The 20070-nt window shown below is 52.0% G+C and overlaps 7 protein-coding genes across 7 annotated transcripts; 4 read left to right on the forward strand and 3 right to left on the reverse strand.

The window, feature by feature from the left end:
- Positions 1-385: 385 nt before the first annotated feature.
- POL1 (DNA-directed DNA polymerase alpha catalytic subunit pol1) lies at positions 386-4923 on the reverse strand (the record flags this gene model as incomplete). Its single annotated transcript, XM_056217226.1, has 4 exons — positions 386-1535; positions 1584-4438; positions 4492-4595; positions 4650-4923. The coding sequence occupies 4 exons, from the start codon at positions 4921-4923 to the stop codon at positions 386-388; spliced, it is 4383 nt and encodes a 1460-aa protein (XP_056068782.1).
- Positions 4924-5144: 221 nt separating this feature from the next.
- rex2 (Phosphatidylinositol 3,4,5-trisphosphate-dependent Rac exchanger 2 protein) lies at positions 5145-5752 on the forward strand (the record flags this gene model as incomplete). The annotated part of the gene is made up of 2 exons (XM_056217227.1): positions 5145-5183; positions 5228-5752. The coding sequence occupies 2 exons, from the start codon at positions 5145-5147 to the stop codon at positions 5750-5752; spliced, it is 564 nt and encodes a 187-aa protein (XP_056068783.1).
- Positions 5753-8285: 2533 nt separating this feature from the next.
- On the forward strand, positions 8286-8840 carry N0V89_008473 (uncharacterized protein; the record flags this gene model as incomplete). Its single annotated transcript, XM_056217228.1, has 2 exons — positions 8286-8535; positions 8584-8840. 2 exons carry the CDS (start codon positions 8286-8288, stop codon positions 8838-8840), a joined length of 507 nt encoding a protein of 168 aa, XP_056068784.1.
- A 292-nt stretch (positions 8841-9132) lies between these two features.
- N0V89_008474 (uncharacterized protein) lies at positions 9133-9798 on the forward strand (the record flags this gene model as incomplete). Its single annotated transcript, XM_056217229.1, has 1 exon — positions 9133-9798. One exon carries the CDS (start codon positions 9133-9135, stop codon positions 9796-9798), a length of 666 nt encoding a protein of 221 aa, XP_056068785.1.
- Positions 9799-9943: 145 nt separating this feature from the next.
- Positions 9944-11741, reverse strand: N0V89_008475 (uncharacterized protein; the record flags this gene model as incomplete). Its single annotated transcript, XM_056217230.1, has 4 exons — positions 9944-10177; positions 10227-10900; positions 10970-11221; positions 11558-11741. The coding sequence occupies 4 exons, from the start codon at positions 11739-11741 to the stop codon at positions 9944-9946; spliced, it is 1344 nt and encodes a 447-aa protein (XP_056068786.1).
- A 586-nt stretch (positions 11742-12327) lies between these two features.
- N0V89_008476 (uncharacterized protein) lies at positions 12328-13650 on the forward strand (the record flags this gene model as incomplete). Its single annotated transcript, XM_056217231.1, has 2 exons — positions 12328-13319; positions 13374-13650. 2 exons carry the CDS (start codon positions 12328-12330, stop codon positions 13648-13650), a joined length of 1269 nt encoding a protein of 422 aa, XP_056068787.1.
- Positions 13651-14316: 666 nt separating this feature from the next.
- Positions 14317-20006, reverse strand: FAS1_1 (beta subunit of fatty acid synthetase; the record flags this gene model as incomplete). Its single annotated transcript, XM_056217232.1, has 3 exons — positions 14317-14427; positions 14481-19432; positions 19484-20006. 3 exons carry the CDS (start codon positions 20004-20006, stop codon positions 14317-14319), a joined length of 5586 nt encoding a protein of 1861 aa, XP_056068788.1.
- Positions 20007-20070: the final 64 nt, after the last annotated feature.

Below are 20070 nucleotides of genomic sequence, written 5' to 3' on the forward strand. Positions count from 1 at the left end.
GAGGCGTGCCGCGATTGCGCCCCCATCCTACTGTCCTTGTGTGGCGTACGGAGATGAGATGGAGGCGTTTTTGAAGAGTTATCACGAGCACTGATGGATGAACGCGCGGTCACGTGCGCAGCGTATGCCCGGCGAGATGCATCTGGCAACGCTGTGGTCCAGTACTTGTCGTTCAGCATCGTGGTTTCACGGTAATGGTGATAGAGCGTTGAGAGACTTGGACCAGCTAGCAAGGACACATGTATATCGAAGCAACAACCGATGGTTCGAAGAGCGCATTACTTAGACCAAATCGTATCCCAAGGACCGTGCAGCGTCCGCCCAAGCATCGCAGCCACACCCAAACGCCAGAAAATGCAGCAAATGCCACGTCCCCATGTCATGTTTATGACCGCTTTGCAACAAATCCAAACAGCCTGTCCATCTGTACCCATTGTCTGCCATTCCGCTCTAGCCAACTGCTAACAACGCCCCTCAACGTTCCTAACCTCTCTCTGTTAATATCTGCCATTACCTTCATCTTCTCCCTACTTTCAGCCTCGCCCTCTACTTTTACGCCATTGATGCCGTTCGCCTCCTTGCCCAATCGTTCGACATCGAATAGCGATTGGAAGTACAGCATCTGATTGTAGATGTCTCTTTCAGAGTACACGTACGACATCTTGCCTAAACAGTCCTTCGCAAGGCCCTTCGGCCCCAAGCAGCGATGTCCGTACACAGACATAGAGCGCGTAGTGCAGGAGCAGTCAGGCTCGCTGCACCTCAGCGTGCCGGCATAGTATGAAGCGAGAGTCTGGCGGATAGCGGACTCGAGTTGGGCGACGATACCAAGTGTAGTGAGAGCTTGCCTGCACTCCGCCTTCGGGCATGTGATGCCATTGTGTCCGAGTGCGGTCGTAGTAGAAGAACATGACGCGATACCACGAAAGGGGAACGTAGTGTGGCATGCTCTGCAACGGAGAAACAATGGCGTACAATTCTGGAAGCGGACTGCGTCCGGGATCTGCGACTCCAGAGGCTGTACTTCGACGTCTTGTGTGTTTGCGGAGCCGGAGCCTGTTGAGACACGGTATTTGGATGTGTCGAGGCCGAGGCAGGCCGCGAGCATGGTGATGTTCGTGCCGCTGATAGGGGCGCAGAGACGTTCGACTGGTGGTAGGATCTGCTTGTGCAAGTAGTAATCGATGTCCGGCTTTAGTTCGCTGCCCTCCTTGAGCACTTCATCGACAGGGTATGCGTTCTTTGCAGCAGATTCGGCACTACCAGAGCTGTCACCTGTAATGATGAAGCTCATGACGTCTTTCGCCTTGACGTGCTTGCCCTTCTCCATCAGGCGAAGAGCGACTTGTACGGAGGGCATGGAATTGCCATTAGGGTAGTCTTTCGGGTTCTTGCCGAGCTGCGTGTAGATTGTGTACTTGCGAGCGGGAATGGAGTAGGCGCGCATATTCTCGCTGAGTGTTCGTAGGTACTCATGGATCTTTTGAACAACAGTTTCCGGGTCTTCGCCAGAAAGCAAGAAATTGAGTAGTTCTCTAGTCGGTGTTAGTGTATATTTATGTCAGATGGTAGTGATCACATACGTCGAGGTCTCCTTTGACAGTGCGCAGTATTCTCTTCGCCTCATATCAAGACCCTTGACTTCCAGCTTCTCAACGTACTTCCCATCAACCGGGACCATATTGATGGCGGCATACTTCTTCTTTGCGTGGAGAAGAATACGACGGAAGACGTTGTCAATGTCAATTTCCAACAGCTTGTAGCTGTCATTCACCTCCTTCTTGAACTCGTTTCCGATTTTCAAAGCGTCTTGGATGTTGTCGACATTGGTGTTAATCATGACGGAATCAGTGTCACCATAGATGACACGTAACATCTTCTCCTCTGCCATGTCCTTCGTTTTGCGCAGAGTCTCACGGCCTTTGTAGGTAGTGAGTACGGCGAGCGGTCGCGCGTAGAATCGAGACTTTGTGTAACCAAGACATCCGTACATGGAGTTGGCAGTGAGTTTTAGAGCAAGTTGCTTGATGTCCCACGTCGCAAGCTGATCGGCAGTGGCGGAGCGGTCTTTCATAAGCTTCTTCACTTCCCTACGACGATCGACGAGCGTTTTGATAAGTTTTGGAAGAATGCCAGGCTCCAGATCCTGGCTAGGAACTTCCGGTACCTTGTCGTCTTCCTCGGAAATGTCCGCACGATCGACAGTGGTGAAGCAGATGTTGTACTCCTGGATGATACTGGGATAAAGAGAGTTAAAGTCCATGACAAGGATGAACTTGTCATACAAGCCCTTCTCCGGCTCGAAAACAAGACCACCTTTGTATTTGTCCTTCTTCTTAGCGTCCGCACCTTCTTCACCCTCAGCGGCTTCTTCCACTTCTTTTTGCTTGCCTTTGCCCCATTGTTTGTCTGGACAGATGTAGTTATCGTTGTGAAACTGATGCAGAAGAATGTACTCGTTCCGCTCGGCGCGAGTACCACTTAGGGTGCGAGCCCACGAGTTGCCAGCAAGATTAGTGAGAACCTTGGTAAGAGGCAGCATCTGGACCTTGATCGAGATAGCAGCAATGAAGAATGCATCAGCTTGGCAATGCTTGACGTAGTTCATCAGGCCATCTTTGGAGGTAGCCCACGAACTCAAGGCTTGTTCGTTGTCAAGTTCTTGACGGCGCTTGTTGAGCACGAGCTGACACATCTCCTCCAAGCTCCAAGACTGGCACTTGGTCATAAGAGACTTCCCAAGGTCGTTAGCAAGATCACAGAGCAGACGTCCAGCAGCCAGTTGCCTTTCAACGAAGAAGCTGCCACCTCCCTTGCCCATGTTTCTAGGCCAGTCGTTCCTCCGGAGCCGGCCAATGCGATGCCATCCGGGAGTTTTCTTTTCGCGCATACGGTTGAGCAGAGTACTATAGTCGACATCATCTAGACGGTGTCCGACAAGTACATCTGGATCATGACGTTGGAACATGGCCATAAAGTAACTTAGCAGGTCTTGTTCGGTTTTTCTCAAAATGATGGTTCCTTTTTGCTTCTCAGCTTCCAACTTGAAGCCGGCTGGATAATTATCGCCATTTGGCCGCATGATGGTAAAGCTCTTGCACGGTAGTTGGTCCGCCGGTGTTGTGTCTGTAAGCGAGAAGTTGTCGTATATCATGGCACTCGCCATCAAGATTTCCTGCTTGTTGTCCTTGGCGTTGAATTTGGTTCGTAGGGAAATGCTCATCAATGTGAGTGGCGGCGCTTCGACGTTGTCCGAGTTGTCTAGTGCGGTGATATTATTGGGTTTGGTGACTAGGGCTTCCAGCTTGCACCAAGACGCGTTATTGATGGACTTAAAGTCTGCGTTGTCAATCTTCAGCCAGCAAGGCCCCATGATATTCTTTCCGAGCACGAATTGCTCAAAAAGTGCAGTATTTGTACCAAAGACATGTGAAAATGTCTCGCCAGTGAGATCTTGCGAAAGGGGCATCTTGTCATATCCGTACAGCAGCTCGAGGTAATCACCTTCTCTAGGGATATCCGGCAGCTCGAAAGCATATTTTTTGGTGCATGGTTTGATCTTGTGCATGGTGACACGATGCTTGCTCATAAGGTTATCCACCTCCTCGTAAACATCGCTCATTTCGACTTCTTCATCGGTCTGCTGTCCCCGCCTCAAACGGGTCTCCCGAGGCAAAAAGTACAGTTTCCGGAGGATGTTGTCCACCTTTGCGAAGCAACTTGCGTAGTTGCCCGTAGTCTTGTCTTTGACTTTTCCGAATAAGCACAGGCTTCCGTTAATCTCGGTATAATCGATCCAGAACATGCGCAAACTGCCGTCTTCTTCAAGCACAGCTTCGGGTTTCAATTTGCCAACGCTAGTGGTGATCGCGGGCGCCGGGCTGCTCTGAACATTGAGCTTATTTGTAACGTCGTTCCACGAAGAAGCATCAATGGTGGCAGGAGTAGGGCGTGGCGGAGACGAACTCGCAGGTGTAGAGTACTCGGGCTTCGCAATCTTTGCTACCGGTCGCTTTCCTGTCATGTTGACACTGGCCGAGGAAATCCCAGTACGGCCAATTGGTTGTGCCACTTCCATCAGGTCTTCCTCCTCTTCCTCAACCTTGACTAAAGGCTGCGCTTTCCGCTCCACAGCCTTCGCGACTGGAGAAGACGGCAGTGGATCGCTCATGGGAACATCGTCGTCAATTGTAGGTAAGGGATCGTCATCGTACGCGTTCTCTGCTGGAGGGGTATAGGGCATATATGCGTCAGAGCTATTAGTAGGCTTCTTGCTTACGCTCTGTCGGTTTTCTGATATTGGCGGAGATAAAATACGGGTCTTTCGTCGCGACTCGTTCTTTACTGGGCGCATGCGGGGCTGCGATCGCGACTTGTTCGTATCGATCTCGCCGAGCAGATCGGCCATGAAGTCCTGGTCGGCAGCAGTGGCAACAGGCTGCATTAGATTAGCGAATGTCTACCGCATCAGAGAGAAAATTTCAGTCTTACCTTAGCTTTCGGAGCGTGCACAGCTGCTTTTGCACTGAAGTATTTGCTGATGCCGTTGTCGCGCTTCCGCTTGCTTTCTTCGTCTTCTTCGCGTTTTCTCTTGGCTATTACGCGTAAGGCTGTGCAGAAAAGATATTAGATACCTCTGAATAGCTTACCAGCTTTGCCCTTCATCGGGTGATCGTCCTCTTCACTTTCGGTCGCGGCATCAACCTCCCAGTCTTCTCTGCCATCATCGACGTAACCTTCGCCATTGTCGTCGACAATAAAGTCATCTTGATCCAATCGATCTCTCACGACCTTCTTGTAGCCTTCTTCGTCAACTTCATCGTACAATTGCTCTTCCTCGGCGACCTGGTAAGATGACAGACGCGTCTTCCCACCAGCGCGATTTTTTCGCAGCTCTGCTAATGCTGCTGCGCGGCTAGACATTATGCCACAACGGAGGAGGAAGCTCAAACGCGGAATACACAAAGCAAAATGTCGAAATGCTGTGATGTTGTTGTCATGGGCGGGGGAAGTGTAAGGAGAAGAGCGCGAGAGTCGACGCGCACGCGTAAAGTGGGAGCTTGGGCCATGCGCTAGTCGCGTCGATTGTTCTGAACCCTCATTCGCCGCCATGTGAAACACCAAGCCATCCGACATACACCAAGATGGCATCCAAAGCACCCCTCGTATGGATCGATTGCGAAGTGCGTCATGCGCCTGTCGTGTCGAGCTTTACTGACAGAACTAGATGACAGGATTAGATCCCGACAACGAGACCATCATGTCTCTTGCGTGTTTTGTAACCGACCACGACCTCAACATCTTGGACGAGGACGGTTATGAAGCGACTATACATCACAGCAAAGAAGACCTTGATCGGATGGGCGGGTGGTGCACAAAGCATCATGGCGATTCGGGGCTGACCGAAGCCTGCATCAGCGCCACCACTACGGCTGAACAAGCCGCTGATGGTCTATTGCAGTACATCAAGAAATACGTGCCAAACGCTCGCTCAGCATTGCTGGCTGGTAACTCGGTTCATGCCGACAAGTCATTCCTGGTGAAAGCGCCATACCACATTGTGACGGACTTTCTTCATTACCGGATCTTAGACGTCTCCAGCATCAAAGAGGCCGCTCGTCGATGGGCCCCTCCCGAAGTCTTGGAAAAAGCGCCCAAGAAGAAAATGCTACACGAAGCAAGGGCTGACATCCTGGAAAGCATCGAAGAAGCGAAGTTTTATCGAAACGCTTTCTTCGTCCAGCAAGCGTAATGCACAGCCGCTTTCCTACCGTCTAAATGTCTTGCTATGTGACTCCGTCCCCTGTCTATGAACGCCAAATGTGCGAAGGCCTGGGAAGGTTATGTAGGATTTTACGACCGTGGCACACATACTTTTTGGTGATAGTGTTATTCAGACGCGCAAGACGACAGCTTTGCCTTCTCCTAGTCCCATTGCCCTCCCTCGCATCAACTCGTGGCTGATAATGAAGAGACGGTTTTTACCAATAGCGCATGTCTGTTTACGCTTCCTGCTCCAGTCGATACTTGAGGTTCTCGTGCAATCCAAACGTGGATGTCTGCATTCGTCCTTGCTTCAGGATACGATCAGCACCTCAAACACCCAACGATCGCGATACATTTGCTCTAGAGTCAATGTGCTTCCACTACGAGCTTAATTGATGCTCTACACCATCGTTGTCTATATGTTCCTTAGTAGCCTCACCTCTTTAAAAGTGAGCCGGCCCCAGACGCCGTGAGGCCTGGACAAAACGTCGAGATAAGATACTCGCCGAAAGATAACACAATAAGAAGCATACGAGGAATCTCGTATGGCCATTACCGACTATAGAGCCCACGAATTTCGAGATAAGCCGGTCCAATGAGCCGATGCGTTGCACCAATACTACCAATTTTACCAGTTTTACCAGTTGCTATCAATCATTCCACTCCTGTGGTGCATCTTGTGTATTATCAAATAATGTGTAGGTCATTGAGAGTGCAGGTCATTGGATGCGCACAGGTTCATTGTTCGGTTACACATAGGCTACCATCTCTCCATTTTCCGTCGAAATGCCGATTGATCATGTACATCACAGTCTCCTCTCTTTCAACAGAATATTAGAGATCCGCCGGTTCGTCATTCTGCTGATTCTTCTAACGACCTTCTATTGTATAGAGTCTGAAGCAACACCAGCCGCGGTGACCGAAGCTGAGACAAAGCCGATTAGGGGAAGCCTCAAGGTTCCAGAATCAATCATTTAAACACCTACGTACATCACTTGTGCTCCTCCTGATCCGACCGAGAAAGCAACATCGACACGACTCATCACCGTGGTTCTAACACTGTCACGTGCATTCAGTTAATCATTTGGGACACGTCGATCGCGAACCCAAAATCTAGCACTACGTCGTGTACGGGTACTTCAGCCTTGCTATTGTCGGTCGCGGAGAGCACGATAGCCGAAGAACCACCTACACCGATTACGGCCGTCCAAACCACTACCAAGCCCAAAATCCCCATAGCAACGCACGAACCTGTTTCTTCGACTTCGGCAGTCCTGGTAGCACCAACAACGGCATTACGCGACACGGATATCCAAACGACGACGTAGCCTTGTTCATCTTCTTCGAGGTTCACCGATCAGCGGCACAAGCATGATCGGCATGTGGACAAGGGTGTGGAGGATGTAGAAGGATGGTAGAGTTTGACTGCACTTAGTGCTATGAAGCAGCTACATCGCGTACCATGGTTTCATCCTAGGCATTACCGTTTAACAGAACACCAACAAGTCACACCAAAGTTATTCCCACGAACGTTGCCTGACAGCACGTGATCAAGATGCCTGAAAGAAGACATCTTCTTCGAGGCGTGTCCCAAGCCTACATAGGTATGGTCCCCATCACTTCCGATTATCCTACCACCACCGTGTCTGTGACTACAAATGCGACGACAGGTGCAACATTCACATCCGGAGCGAACTGGAACCGTGTCTCTGGACGGAAGCTGGCGATTATGGTGCTGGGCTTAGGTGTTATGGGGGTTTAGGGCTCGTCGCCGCAGGCACGACTGTCCGATTGGAACTGGATGCGTGATAATTATATTTGGTGTTTTCTTCTTGATTGTCTGTCACTTAACTTGCATGCTTAGAACATCCTCTATCTAGTCACTTAACGTAGCTTTCTGATGTTTAGCTATATTTTGACTGAGCATGAGTTTCGTTCAAGAATCCCTACTACTTCATTGACATTGTTTGCATATTGACTCGGATGTATTAGTTCAAGTCGAATCTCGCTCTGCGGTAGTTGTCTTAGTGTTGACGAAAGGATTGGTAGAGCCACCGTGACCTCTTGAACATGTGATGTGCAAGATTGGATTGCGCAGATTCTTGAGCTGCACTTGCTGCAAGCAGCCCTTTCAGACTTTCAGGGCTCGTTGATGCCCAATGGTTCGTGCAGGTGCTACATATGGTATCACGCTCGTAAAACGCTTCGCGTCGTACGGTTGTGCAGACCGGTGGAACTCGTGGTGGAACTCGCTCGTGCCTCCACATTATTGGAATTAGTCGAATTGATGAGGATCTGCTAAATTATAGAGACTACTGTGTATTTGAATGAGGTGCGGGAACGTTGCCGACGAGGTCTGCTGGTGTCCTGGCCATTCACTTAAGGTTATTGCTGTACCCTGTTAGCGCCCGTTTGCGTTTGCTGTAAAAAGCCCGCCGCTCCGTGTATCATTACAACACCGCCTTCCACTACTCACCTAATCAACTCCGTCTTCGCGACTCCGCTTGGTGACGCTCAAAATGTTCTTCACAGCCTTCCTCGTCGCGTTCGTGACCTGGCCTGCACTTGTGGTCTCGCTCTCAATTCAGCTGACACCGAGCCAACGCAATGTGACCCGCGGCGAAACGACCGAGTTCCACTACAAGCCCAAAGACGATACTGTAAGTACACCCATATCACTCACCCATTATGACGGTGCTAAGGGATTCACGCAGCGCACGAACGTGACCGTCATCGACACCTTGACAAACAAGACCTATCACATTATCGGTGAGTACTTCTAAAGGAGTAAGATCGGCCAATGCTAATGTAGATAAGACAACGCTGTGAATGGTACAGTCAAGTGGGCTGTCCCCGATGATCTGGAGGTGCGCGGTGGCTACTTCTATGTGGCGTCGCGAAAGGTCAACAACGCTACGATCACCGTTACGTCCGACTCCGAGTTCCAAGTGCTGGAGAAGCCGAGGCCGAAGCCTTCGAAGGCGCCTGGAGATAAGGGCGTGGGTGCAATGTTGCATCCTGTGGGTATTGTCGGTTCAGTGTTGTTGGCTGGGCTCGCCGTGCTGGGTTTGTGAATCATCGCCGACCCGACCGGCTTCTGAGGTTTCTGAGATCGGTCTGTTCTGATACCAAGAGCGCGCGTTTTCTAGAAGGCCCAAGGTGGAATGGTCGTCGCACGAGGAAGGGCACGCAGGACTATGAGCGCATCTGCATGAAACGAAACTGGGCGGCGGACCACTATCGTCTGGCGATCGCTACTAAGGATTCTCATGATTACACAAGTGCTGTTCTGTCCCTGTGGTGCTAGTGAGTTGGAGCGTACCGAAACCTGCATACTCCCGCCGATGGCCGGACCCCCATGCCGACATGGATATCCTACACTTATGTACTGACGGGCGCATCCTGCAAGACGCAGCTTTGTTTGAAGGCCCACACATTGATTCCAGCATATTTGCGACAGCATACTCCAACCATGCGCCCTCTGAGCATCTACACGGCAGAGCACGCACTAAACCATCCTACAGACAATGCACTACCGATTCCAAGGTGCACCCGCATGCTCAGGCCGATCACAAGAACTCACACGTCTGGAAGCGCTCACTTTTCCCCTACAATCCGCTTGAAGAGGTCGAGCAAGTTTGGCTTCTAGGTAACTATGTGCTTGACCGTAAGACCGGTAAGAAGTGTTTCGAAGAGATGAGCTTCAGAACGTGGGTTTTTCCTTACGTGATGAACGGGAAGCAGACAAAGTATGACACAGCGGTCATCAAAAGAGTCAATCGCCGCATGCAATGGGAAGTCGCTCGCCCGGACATCATAAGTTCCGTTATTGGTGGTGATGAGAAGGGTGCAATGTCACCCGGCGAATACCAAGTTACGTTCCAGACCTTAATATTAGCAGGGAGCGAAATGACGGCCAAACCTTTGTCAGCTAACATGACACAGCTACTCACGCATTCTGAAACGTACGACAGACTCGTTGGCGAGATCCGAGACGCACTGGAGGAAGAGAGCGACATCACACTCAATTAGTTCGATTCTGTGCCATTGGACCCGGCCACCTCGGAACAGAAGTTAATTGGAAGATAAATGATTTAGCATTTACATTCTGCAGTTGCGCCTCGTTTCGGTGTGATTCCGTGCCTCGGAGTAACTCGTGAATCTGATCGTTGTCCAACTACCACAGTTGCACAAAGCTATAGAATCTCCTGGTCTTCGACTGCGCATAGTACGTGTCCAGTGCGAAGATCTCCTGCTCACTCAGCGTCCGCCGTCCTGTGCGTAGATCCACCTTTGCGAGGTCTCTCAATTTAGTGCGGAAGATGATCTTGTACCCAACCCCGGAAAACACAATGAGCAACAAGCCGATCATGTATTGGAAGAATGAGTACGCGGAAGGAGATGTCGCACCCTGGGCTGGATTAGAATCGCGTGCTGACCAGGTAGAGAAGACAACTTACGATAGGATATAGACCAAGATAGAACGAGCACGCCGTATAGAGGCTACAGCAGGTGAGAAGCAGTATTGGCGGTACCGGCCAGAGCGTGCACATCCAAGCGTAAGGCTCATTGAATAATGGATCGTTCTGCGCTTCGAGGGCCGCGCGAAAACGGAAACTTGTGACCGCAACCACCGCCCAAACCATGAAGTAGCCGGTACTTGCAATTTGTCCCAACCATGTGAACACCTCGATACCACCAGCGCTCAGATTACAGTAGGTTAAGGCTATGGCTGCAACAAGTGTGATCGCGATTGCCCACCGTGGACGCCCCTTCGAGTCCACCTGTGCAACCCACTGTGGAATAAGGTTCTGGTGTGACATGAATCGAAGCATGCGGGAAGCGATGAAAATGGACTCAGCTGCAATGGAAGCCACAGCGATAAGAATGACGCAATTGAGGAAGTCCGGAAGGCCGGCAATACCAGCTTCGTTCAGCGCTATTACAAAGGGAGAAGCGGCAACACCGGAGGACCCGTAAAGTGACGGGGAGTCCGCAGGCACTAGGATGCTGATGAAGACTATGCAGACGAGGTAGATCGTACTGACGCGGATGGGAATCAGAAAAGCAGCATGTCCGACTGAGTAGCGCGGAGACTTAGCCTCGCCTGCAAGGAAGCCAGTAAAGGAGTTGTCTGCGAAATGGTCAATTGTGGTATACAAGGCATATTATGATGACGAGCGCTACTTGTAAGAAGGCTTACCTCCGATAGCGAGTACGGCGAGAAGGACCGAGCTTGAAAAGCCTTTGAAACCATTCTTGAATGGTTCTTTCTTCCATCCATCGCCGTGATGGACGTAGCCATTTGGTCCCGCACCAAGGACCATGGCGAAACCAGCGAAGACAAAGGTGAGAAGCGCAATGATCTTGAGAATTGCAGCGCAGTACTCAAACCAGCCAAACCAAACACTCGGCAGCATAAACATACATATCATGACGGCGAGGAAGACGGTGTCTAGAGCCGTTAGTCTGTTGGTAGCTGAGAATCATATCGTTGTGAACTCACACCACACAGCTTCATGAACCCTGTTTTGTGCCCAATAATTGACGATGACAGAGAAAAACGTCGCTTCAGCAGCCACAATAGCTGTCCAACCCAACCACATGGACGTGCCAGCAGCGAAAGACAGTGCTGGATCTACAAAGCGATCTGCATACTCGATGAAGTTGCCAGACAACGGGAAGGAAATCGACATCTCGCTCACTGTCTGCAGCATCCCCCAGACACACATACAGACGACGACAAACCCAAGGAACAGTGATCCTGGGCCACCATTCAGCAGGTTCGTACCTGTGGATATGAAGAGTCCTGCGCCGATTTGTCCTCCCAAAGAGAGCACATGGATCTGGCGAGGAGTGAACGAACGACGAAACTCTCCATGGTTGGGCACTTCCTCAATGGTACCGTTCTTTGGTTTGTTGTCTGTGGGCACCGATGTCGCTTCAAAACCGGGAGCTTTCTCCAGTTCGCCCATGATTGTTGTGTAGTCGAAGCGTTCTGGGACGGAGCGTCAATTTGTACAGAGATCACGCCAGATATCTATCCAGCTGGATGACTGACAGCCGGAAACTTTAGTAAGTCAATGCCGAACGTCTATTAAGTGACCCATTGTTGATAGAAGCGGCAATGTTACCGAGCTGCTCCAAGGTTGAGCCTGTATAAACAGGTAAAGATGCGATTACCAAGCCTAGTGATAGGCAAATCGTCGACGATCTCGGCCGACTCGTCGTGTTCAGTTTCCTTCGGCGTGTTCCTAGGGGGATAAGGATATCTCGGTGGTAGTTATCCATATCAATTGCGGGGAGAAGTCCACCGTAATCTGGCGCTAACAAATCAAATGGTTAGATCTTTACGGGGGTTAGACTGATCGGCAGGTATCGCTTTGCTCCGATATTCGTTTGCCCCCATCCTCGCAGATCTCCGTACCATGAACTCCAGAACGTAAAGAATGGCTAGCACAACTCGCGATTGTACTCTCATATTTCCTGCCCATTTAGACCTATGAAACATCGATTGCGCCATCCCTAGGTTGAAGAGCATTTCTCCCTTTCGCAGTTACCATGACAACCTCAGACTCCCCGAAGTCAGTGCTGATCGTAGGTGGGGGAACCTTCGGCACCTCAACGGCCTACCATCTCTCCTTGAAGTCAGAGGCGTACAAGAATATTACAGTTCTTGATCGATTCCCAGTTCCTAGCCTAGAGGCAGCCGGAAATGACATCAACAAAGTTATCCGTAACGATTACGCCGACCAGCTGTACGCCAGGCTCACAACTGAGGCTATGGAGCTGTGGGCGGATCCGCAGAGTATCTACAAAGGCCTGTACCACCGGACCGGTTGGCTTCTTGGCGCAGCGGCGAAATCCCAGGATTTTGTACGCCAGTCAGCAGAAACAGCTCGCAAGTTAGGCCTTGTCATCGCGCAACCCATCACCCCAGCGGAGATCCGAAAGCGATGGCCGCTCATCAAGGGACAGATGGATGGATGGAGTACAGTATGGAATCAATCAGCAGGTTGGGCTAATGCGCAAGGTGCTTTAACACAGTTGGCACAGGCTGCGCAGGAGCATGGCGTCCGGTATATCGACGGAGCTCAAGGACATGTCATTCAGCTCCTGTACGATGAGCATGGGAACTGCACCGGTGCCAAGGCCGCTGATGGAAGTGCGTATTTCGCAGACATCGTAATACTGGCCGCCGGAGCCGCAGCTGCAACTCTGTTGGACCTGAAGGGACAACTGGTAGCCAAGGGACACACCGTCGGCCATATCAAGTGCACGCCAGCGGAGGTGAAGAAGTACCAGGAAATGCCAATCGTTGCTCACTTGGAAGGCGGACTTATATTTCCCCCGCAAGAAGATGGCATTATCAAACTCGGCGCGATGGATTTCGTAACGAATTTCGAAGGTAGCAACGTGTCACTCCCGCGATACAGATCAGACAACAAGGGAGATGGGGTGCCAAAGCCCATTGAAGACAAGATGAGACGGTGGCTTTCTGAATGCTTCCCTGAGCTGGCAGATCGTGAGTGGTTCGAGACGCGGCTATGCTGGTGAGTATTAGTTGCTTCCGATCCCGGTGACATGTTGCTCACAACTTTGGTCAGGGACGCTGACACACCTGACCTGCATTTCTTGATCGACAGGCATCCAAACCATCCTGGGCTTCATTTGGCGATAGGAGGCTCTGCACATGGTTTCAAAATGATGCCAGTCATTGGCAAGTATGTTGTCGATTCACTAGAGGGCTCGCTGGAGGAAGAGGCCTGGAATAAGTGGCGATGGCGACCTGGCGCTAGATTGCAGCACGCTAACCCGCATCCCGGACCGCTGCTCGAACTAAGTGACATTGCAGGCTTTCGAAAGCCATCAGCCAAGCTCTGAGAGTGAGCGTAAGGAGGTACAAGAGGCCATGCGGTTGTATTGCTGGCGTTGATGTCTTTTGCCAAGCAAGGGCCTAGGAACGCACAACGTAACCCGATAGACGCTAGAGCGAAGCACCAATAGCATGCTTGATTAGGCATGGCCCGCTCGAATTGAAGCACGTGACCAAGATACTTGGATCCAATCTTCACATGTCAACGTGTGCGTGCATATTTGACGACCCATGGAACGTACCGAGGCCCACAAACCCTACCAATTTGCGCCTTCTTAAACTCTTTTACATCCTTCGTCCTCAGTGTTCCCAAATATCCATCGACCTTCGACCCAGGGCCCAGAAAACGAACCGAACCTCAACCACACACACAACCGACTCAACCCGAACGAACCCCTGCCCTCAACAACACTGTTGAGCTGCAGCCCGCAACACGGAATCGATAGCGTACGCATGCGAGATAACCCATCACGAAGTCCGAACAGACACCGTTATTTTTACTTGTTGCATTAAATTATACACGCGAACGTCGCGTTTACCGACAAATATCTACACATACAACCCCGCCGAAGCAGATACAAACATCCCCGCCAAAAGAACGACTCCGCAATCTAAGCTAGTCTAAAGCGGCACGTCTTGTGCTTCGTCAGATACCACGCCAGTTGTCTGTTCTCCTAGAAAGAGGCGACAGCAACAGCGACCGCTTGGTCGTCCGAGTGGCTGATGCTAATGGTGACCTTCTTCATGCCAACGCGCTTGGCTTCTTGTTGCGCGGCACCGGAGAGCTGGGATGGAATTAGCATATGTAATGGTAAGCAAAGGTCCAGAGTAGTCTTACCTGAACAGTCGGTGCCCCGTTTTCGTCGTTGACGATTTCAATGTCCTTCAGTGCGGCACCAGCACCCTGACCCTTGACACCGAGCGACTTAAACACGGCCTCCTTGGCTGACCACTTACCCGCGAAGCTGGACTGTGGGCTGGCTGCCTTGTGGCAGTATGCCATCTCTTGTGCGGTGAAGTTGCGTTCCAGAAAGGTGTCATTCTCAATGTTGATGGCATCTATACGTTCAACATCGACACCGATCTTGGTGTTTGCCGAGGCGGATGCCCGAGTAATCGACTCAAGCATCTTCTGTGTCTCCTGTGCCCTCGCATCCTTCTTGAGTGCACCTGTGTCAAGGTTCTTTGGGTAGGTGTACTTCTGAGTCTTCTTATCGACAGTGACACGCGCCTTAGGGTTGAGGAAGACCTCTTGCATCCTCTCTTCCTCATAAGGCGACTTGTCCTTGGCACGGAACATGGTGTTGTTGATGAGGGAGTCGTGGAAGTAACGGTAAGCAGTCTTCTGGCGAGCCTCGACCTTCCGCTTGTAGGTAGCGAACTCGGTGTGGTCAAGCGTAGCGAAGAGGTACTTGGGGTGGATGCCAATGGCTTGAGCACCCTTCTGACCGAAACCGAAAGAGGTAACTGAGAAGGCCTTGATACCGTCCGTCTGAATCGTCCGGGATGGGTAAACAATGTAGTCGAATTGCTCCATGATCTTATCGACGTTGTCCGCATTGCGGTTACCCGGCACAAGACCAGAGTTGAGAACCTGCAAGCAGCCGTTGAACATCCATGCACCTGCGGCACCCTTGGGATGACCGGTGAGGTATTTCTGAAAGATACCCAACAAAGCGTTACCCTTGGTACGGCCGAGGTGGCGCATTTGGTGGCAAACGACATCCGACTCGTTCTTGTCGTTGGCGACGGTTGAAGTACCGTGGAATGAGGCAACGTCGAGGTCGTCAATGGTAAGACCCCAAGTAGCAAGAGCACCACGAAGAGGAGCGATGCGGGGATCCTGTTTCCAGAAGTTGTTTCCGAGGCTGTTGAGAGCATCCTTCTCTTGTCGCTTGGCCTCCCGCTCAATGTGAGCAGCACGCTCCTGCAGGTATTCTGACTCATCAAAGCTCTCAGCTGCATCCTTAATGGCTGCTACCTCCTCCTGAAGGTATAAGAGCTCGGATTCCTGCCACTGCTTGATCTGCTTCCTGCGGAGATCCATCTGCCTCTTCCTGTACTTGATGTCCAAGAGGGGTGAAGGGAACTTGGACGGGATCTCTCGAGCGGTGGTCAACACACCCTTGCCTGGAGCGGGAACTGAACGTCCGATCTTGTCAGTGGCTGTAGCGGTGAAGCCGAGAACACCGTAAATAGGAACACCCATATCGATGGCAAGACGAGCGTCCATGATCACTTGCATACCGCAGCCCTGAGACTCCATGAAGCCGTTTCTAGTAGTCGTAGTGGGACGGGACATATCCTTGGGTGTGCGGCCATGAGCGAATTCGTCTTCAGCGTTGCTCGTAGCCTTCATGTTGGCAAACTCGTAGGATCCTTCCTCCTGGAAGTCATCGAAACCACCAACGAAGCAGACACGAGCTTTGCCTTCGACAATGGTATCGTACCCGATATCGATGGACTCCACAGCAGTAGCGCAAGCACCGACAGGGGTCTTGATGGGTCCAGTTGACGACATGAGCAACATATTGATCCAGGCGCTCATGGTGTTGATGAAAGACTCTTGCAAGATGTCCTTCTGGACAGGCTTATCGAGGAAGCGATCCTTGTACATGCCACGGAGGGCAGTCGTACCACCAATACCGGAACCGATACAGTTACCGACTTCGGACAAGTGGACGTACTTGTAGAACTCGTAAGGGTCGGTGATACCGCTGGACAGCAGACACTCGGCAGTGGACACAAGCACATAGAGCGTAACAGGGTCCACTTGCGAGATGATATCGTCTGGGATACCATATATTTTCGCGTTCCAGCCTGTAGGAACCTGGCCAGCAACAAGGCGGTCGAAGCGGAGCGCCTTGGGGATTAACAAAGTAGCACCCTTCTTCAAGCGGACGGTATATTCTCCAGAGTCTGGGATCTCGAAGATCTCCACCTTGTCACCGTGCTGTCGCTTGAACTCATCCGCATTCTCCTTAGAAGCCTCGAACGGATCGAGGTCCTCCTCAACTTGGATCTCCTGAAGAAGCTGCTTCTTGGTAGGGTCGTAGCCTTGGAAGAGCTCAGGCTCAATGAGACGAATACCAGCGTGCTCCAGGATGTGCTTCTCGTACTTAGATTTGACATCCTTGTCATCAACTGGCTCCCCTGTCTTAGCATCCACCCAGCCAGAGTAGCTCTTGCCTTTGAGCGGACCGTTGTGGTTCTTGATGAGACCGGTCATCCAGGCCATTTCCACACATCCCTCGAGGGAGAACTCGCCGTAAGCCTCCATCTCCCATCGTGTCCTGGAGTTACCCCATGGACCAATCTCAGCGAAACCGGTGACGACAACCACTTTCTCGAGATCGACCATGCCCTTGAGATTTTCATTGAGAGGCTTTACATCGTTCTCCCAATCAGGAAGCTTGGGGAAGTCGAACTTGAGATTGGCTCTCGGTTCTATGGTGGCTTTCTTGTATAGTGCTTCACTAGCCTCGCCATTAACGATCTTGTTTTCGATGGCGTTCTCCTTGATGACGGCCTTGCGGACCTCACTGGTCTCCATGTACTCCTTGCGGAGATCTGTCATGAGATCTTTAAGGTTGGGGATGTACTGGAAACCTCCGTTCAGATCGGCCCATACCGGCTCGATCTGGCAAAGATTCACGATCGGAGGTGCCATAAGACCGAGCAAGTTGAACGCCATTTCTTGCTGGCTGAACGTGCGGACACCATACTTCTCCACACCCTCGGCAACGATGTTGTTACCGGCCATCAGTCCGGTACCACGAGTCCAGCCAATGATGGCTCCGCAGATTGTAAGGAAGCTACCCCAGCTCTCGGAGTGCCACCTGCTGAAGAGAGTCTCCAAGGCGATCTTGGACTCCGCGTACAACCCGTCGTTGCCAAAGGTGCCGTGGTTTGGCGAAAGAGGGAGGATGACTTGTGCTGGCCTTGTCTCGTAGCCGTGAGCAGCCTTCTGGGTCTTGACAGCACCGAGTAGTCGAAGGAGGTTGGTCAACATGATGCGGTGGGCAAGTTCGGACTTGGAGTCCAAACCGTCGATTTCGCGTCCGTTCTCGGAGATAGCAGCGAAAGGAACGATGTAGTCGAGGTCCCATCCAAGACCATTCTTGGCATCGAAGATGTAATCAACCAAGGCTTCGACGTCCTGCTTGCTGCCCTGGTTAAAGGGAACGACAATGAGCTGAGAGCCACGAGCACCATAGCGAGTATACATGGACTGGTAGTACTCGTTGACTTCGCGAGAGAAGCGGGACGTGGTGACAACGACGTGAGCACCACCGCTGATCAAACCCTGGAGGACCTCTGCACCAATGGATCCGGCACCGGCACCAGTCATCAGGGCGTACTTGCCCTGGAAGGTGACACCGTCTTTAGCAGCGCTCTCGAGACAGTCAAGATAGACGCCGGTGAGCTTCTTGCTGTACTCCCAGCCATGGTCGTCCTTCCTCTTCAAATGCAGGAACGGCACAGTCTCGACCTTACCCTGCTTGGAGGGCCCATGTACACGGCCATTGCGACCCTTTTTGCCGTTGACCTTCCCATTCTCGTTGGGGATGATCTGGCCTTCGTTCATCGACAAAGAACGGATGACATTGCTGTACAGGCTCTTGATCTGTAGCTGTGATGACTTGGAAAGCTTGTGTTGTTGCTTGATGAGCTTGTAGATGCGCTGCAGGTCGTGCTGAACCTTGGTGCGGTTGCCATACTCGGACAACTTGCCACCTTCGGCCATCTCCTTGACGTAATGCTCCAGCTTGCGTACGCTAGGCCGTTGTACTTCGGCGTAATTCATGTTACCCTTGGCATCGATCTCAAGGTGGGGGCCAGTAGGAACCGCCACGTCCTTGAACATGGGGGCCTCGTTCAGAACATCCTTGCAATTCTCAATCAACTGCTGACCAAGTTCCTTCGCCAGCTCATATGTTTCACCACGTTCCGTCGGGCAGTGGTCGATGTGATATTGCATGAAGTCAAGAAGCAAAGGATTCGAGCGGTTCATGATCTGGATACAACGGCTGACGATCTCGCGATCAACTGCCTTGAGCCGACCAAAAATTATGTCGTAGTACATGCTGAGAGCATCCTGGCGAGCCCAATTCCACGAAGAGTCGTACACGCGGGCCTTGAGCGGTGTGAATTGGGGCTCAATTCCGGAGGCGTAAAAGTCTCCATGTTCCGCAGTCCAGAGATCCAATTGCGCTTGAAGAGCAGAAGAAGCCTTCTGGGAGTCGAGAAAGGCCTTATCGCCAGCACGCAGATCCATCTTCAAGTAACGGGCGAAGAGTTCGAGCTGCTGCTTGAACAATTGGCGCTGGTCCTTGGTGAGGGCGTCGATGGCAGCGGGGTCCATCATCATGCCTCCTGCCGCGCCGCCGGCATCGCCGCCTGCTGTCGGCGCAGAGAGGCTAATGCCAGCCTGTGCCGCATACTTGTTCGCAATGTCGTCCAACCACGCCTTGGCGTCGTTTTCCGACCCGAGACGAGCAGCGGGCTCGTTTGTGAGGGCAAACAGCAGCACACCGTCTTGGCGTCCTTGTGCCAACCCCCACCGGGTCTCGAGGTGTTTGCGTACGGATGTGATGTTGAAACCACCGGGCATTTTAGACGACACCAGGCGTGCAATGAGCGAGGAGGACTGCTTGCCAAGCTGACCATTGAAGGTCGCCTGCATCGCGGCACCTAACTCGTCCAAGGGTGTGTCTTCCGGTTTCTCGGGCGTTGAGCCAAATTCCTTGCCCAAGTCTCCGAGGATCTCATTCTGAAGAGTGGATTTGCCTAGACGTGAATTAGCACCCAATCATGGTCACAGGCTCCTTTCCGTCTTACCTCCGACGAGATCCTTGATCGCCTTGCTAAGGGGAACATCGCCCAAAGGCTTCTTCAGCTTCTGAGCAACGAGCGCGCGCAGTATGTCGGTTGCCGTGATGGGGGCATCCGGGACTTGTGCAGCGGGTCCCGCGCTAGGTGGTGGGGGAGCAGCAGCAGGCGCTGCTGCGGCCGCGGGTGCTGATGAAGAGGCAGCTGGTGCGTCTCGACTGGGCGCGGCAGGCTCTGGTTCCTCCTCTACAGGGTCTACGTCGTAGTAGATGTCCTTTGCGTCCTTGTTGTAGCACAGAATTTGGCGTTGCACCGAGAGGGCGGCGTCGTGTGCTTCGTACTTGGAGGCGAGGGTTCGCTTCGCCATGACGCCCAGTGTGTCCGCTGGGCCGACTTCGACGATGCGCTCCGTCGTCTTCTCGCCGAGGACGACATCCTGCGTCTCGATCCACCTCACGGGCGAGGCGAACTGGTATGCGAGCAGCTCGATGAGCAGCGTGTGCGAGAGCTCCTGCTCGACCTCGGGACGCATCGTGGCGGCGGGGAGTGCGTCTTATGGGAGTATGTGACAGTCGATTGGGTATCTAAAGAGGAAG

Source organism: Didymosphaeria variabile (genome assembly GCF_027946475.1).
Source record: "Didymosphaeria variabile strain IMI 356815 chromosome Unknown scaffold_6, whole genome shotgun sequence".
Lineage (NCBI taxonomy): Eukaryota > Fungi > Ascomycota > Dothideomycetes > Pleosporales > Didymosphaeriaceae > Didymosphaeria > Didymosphaeria variabile.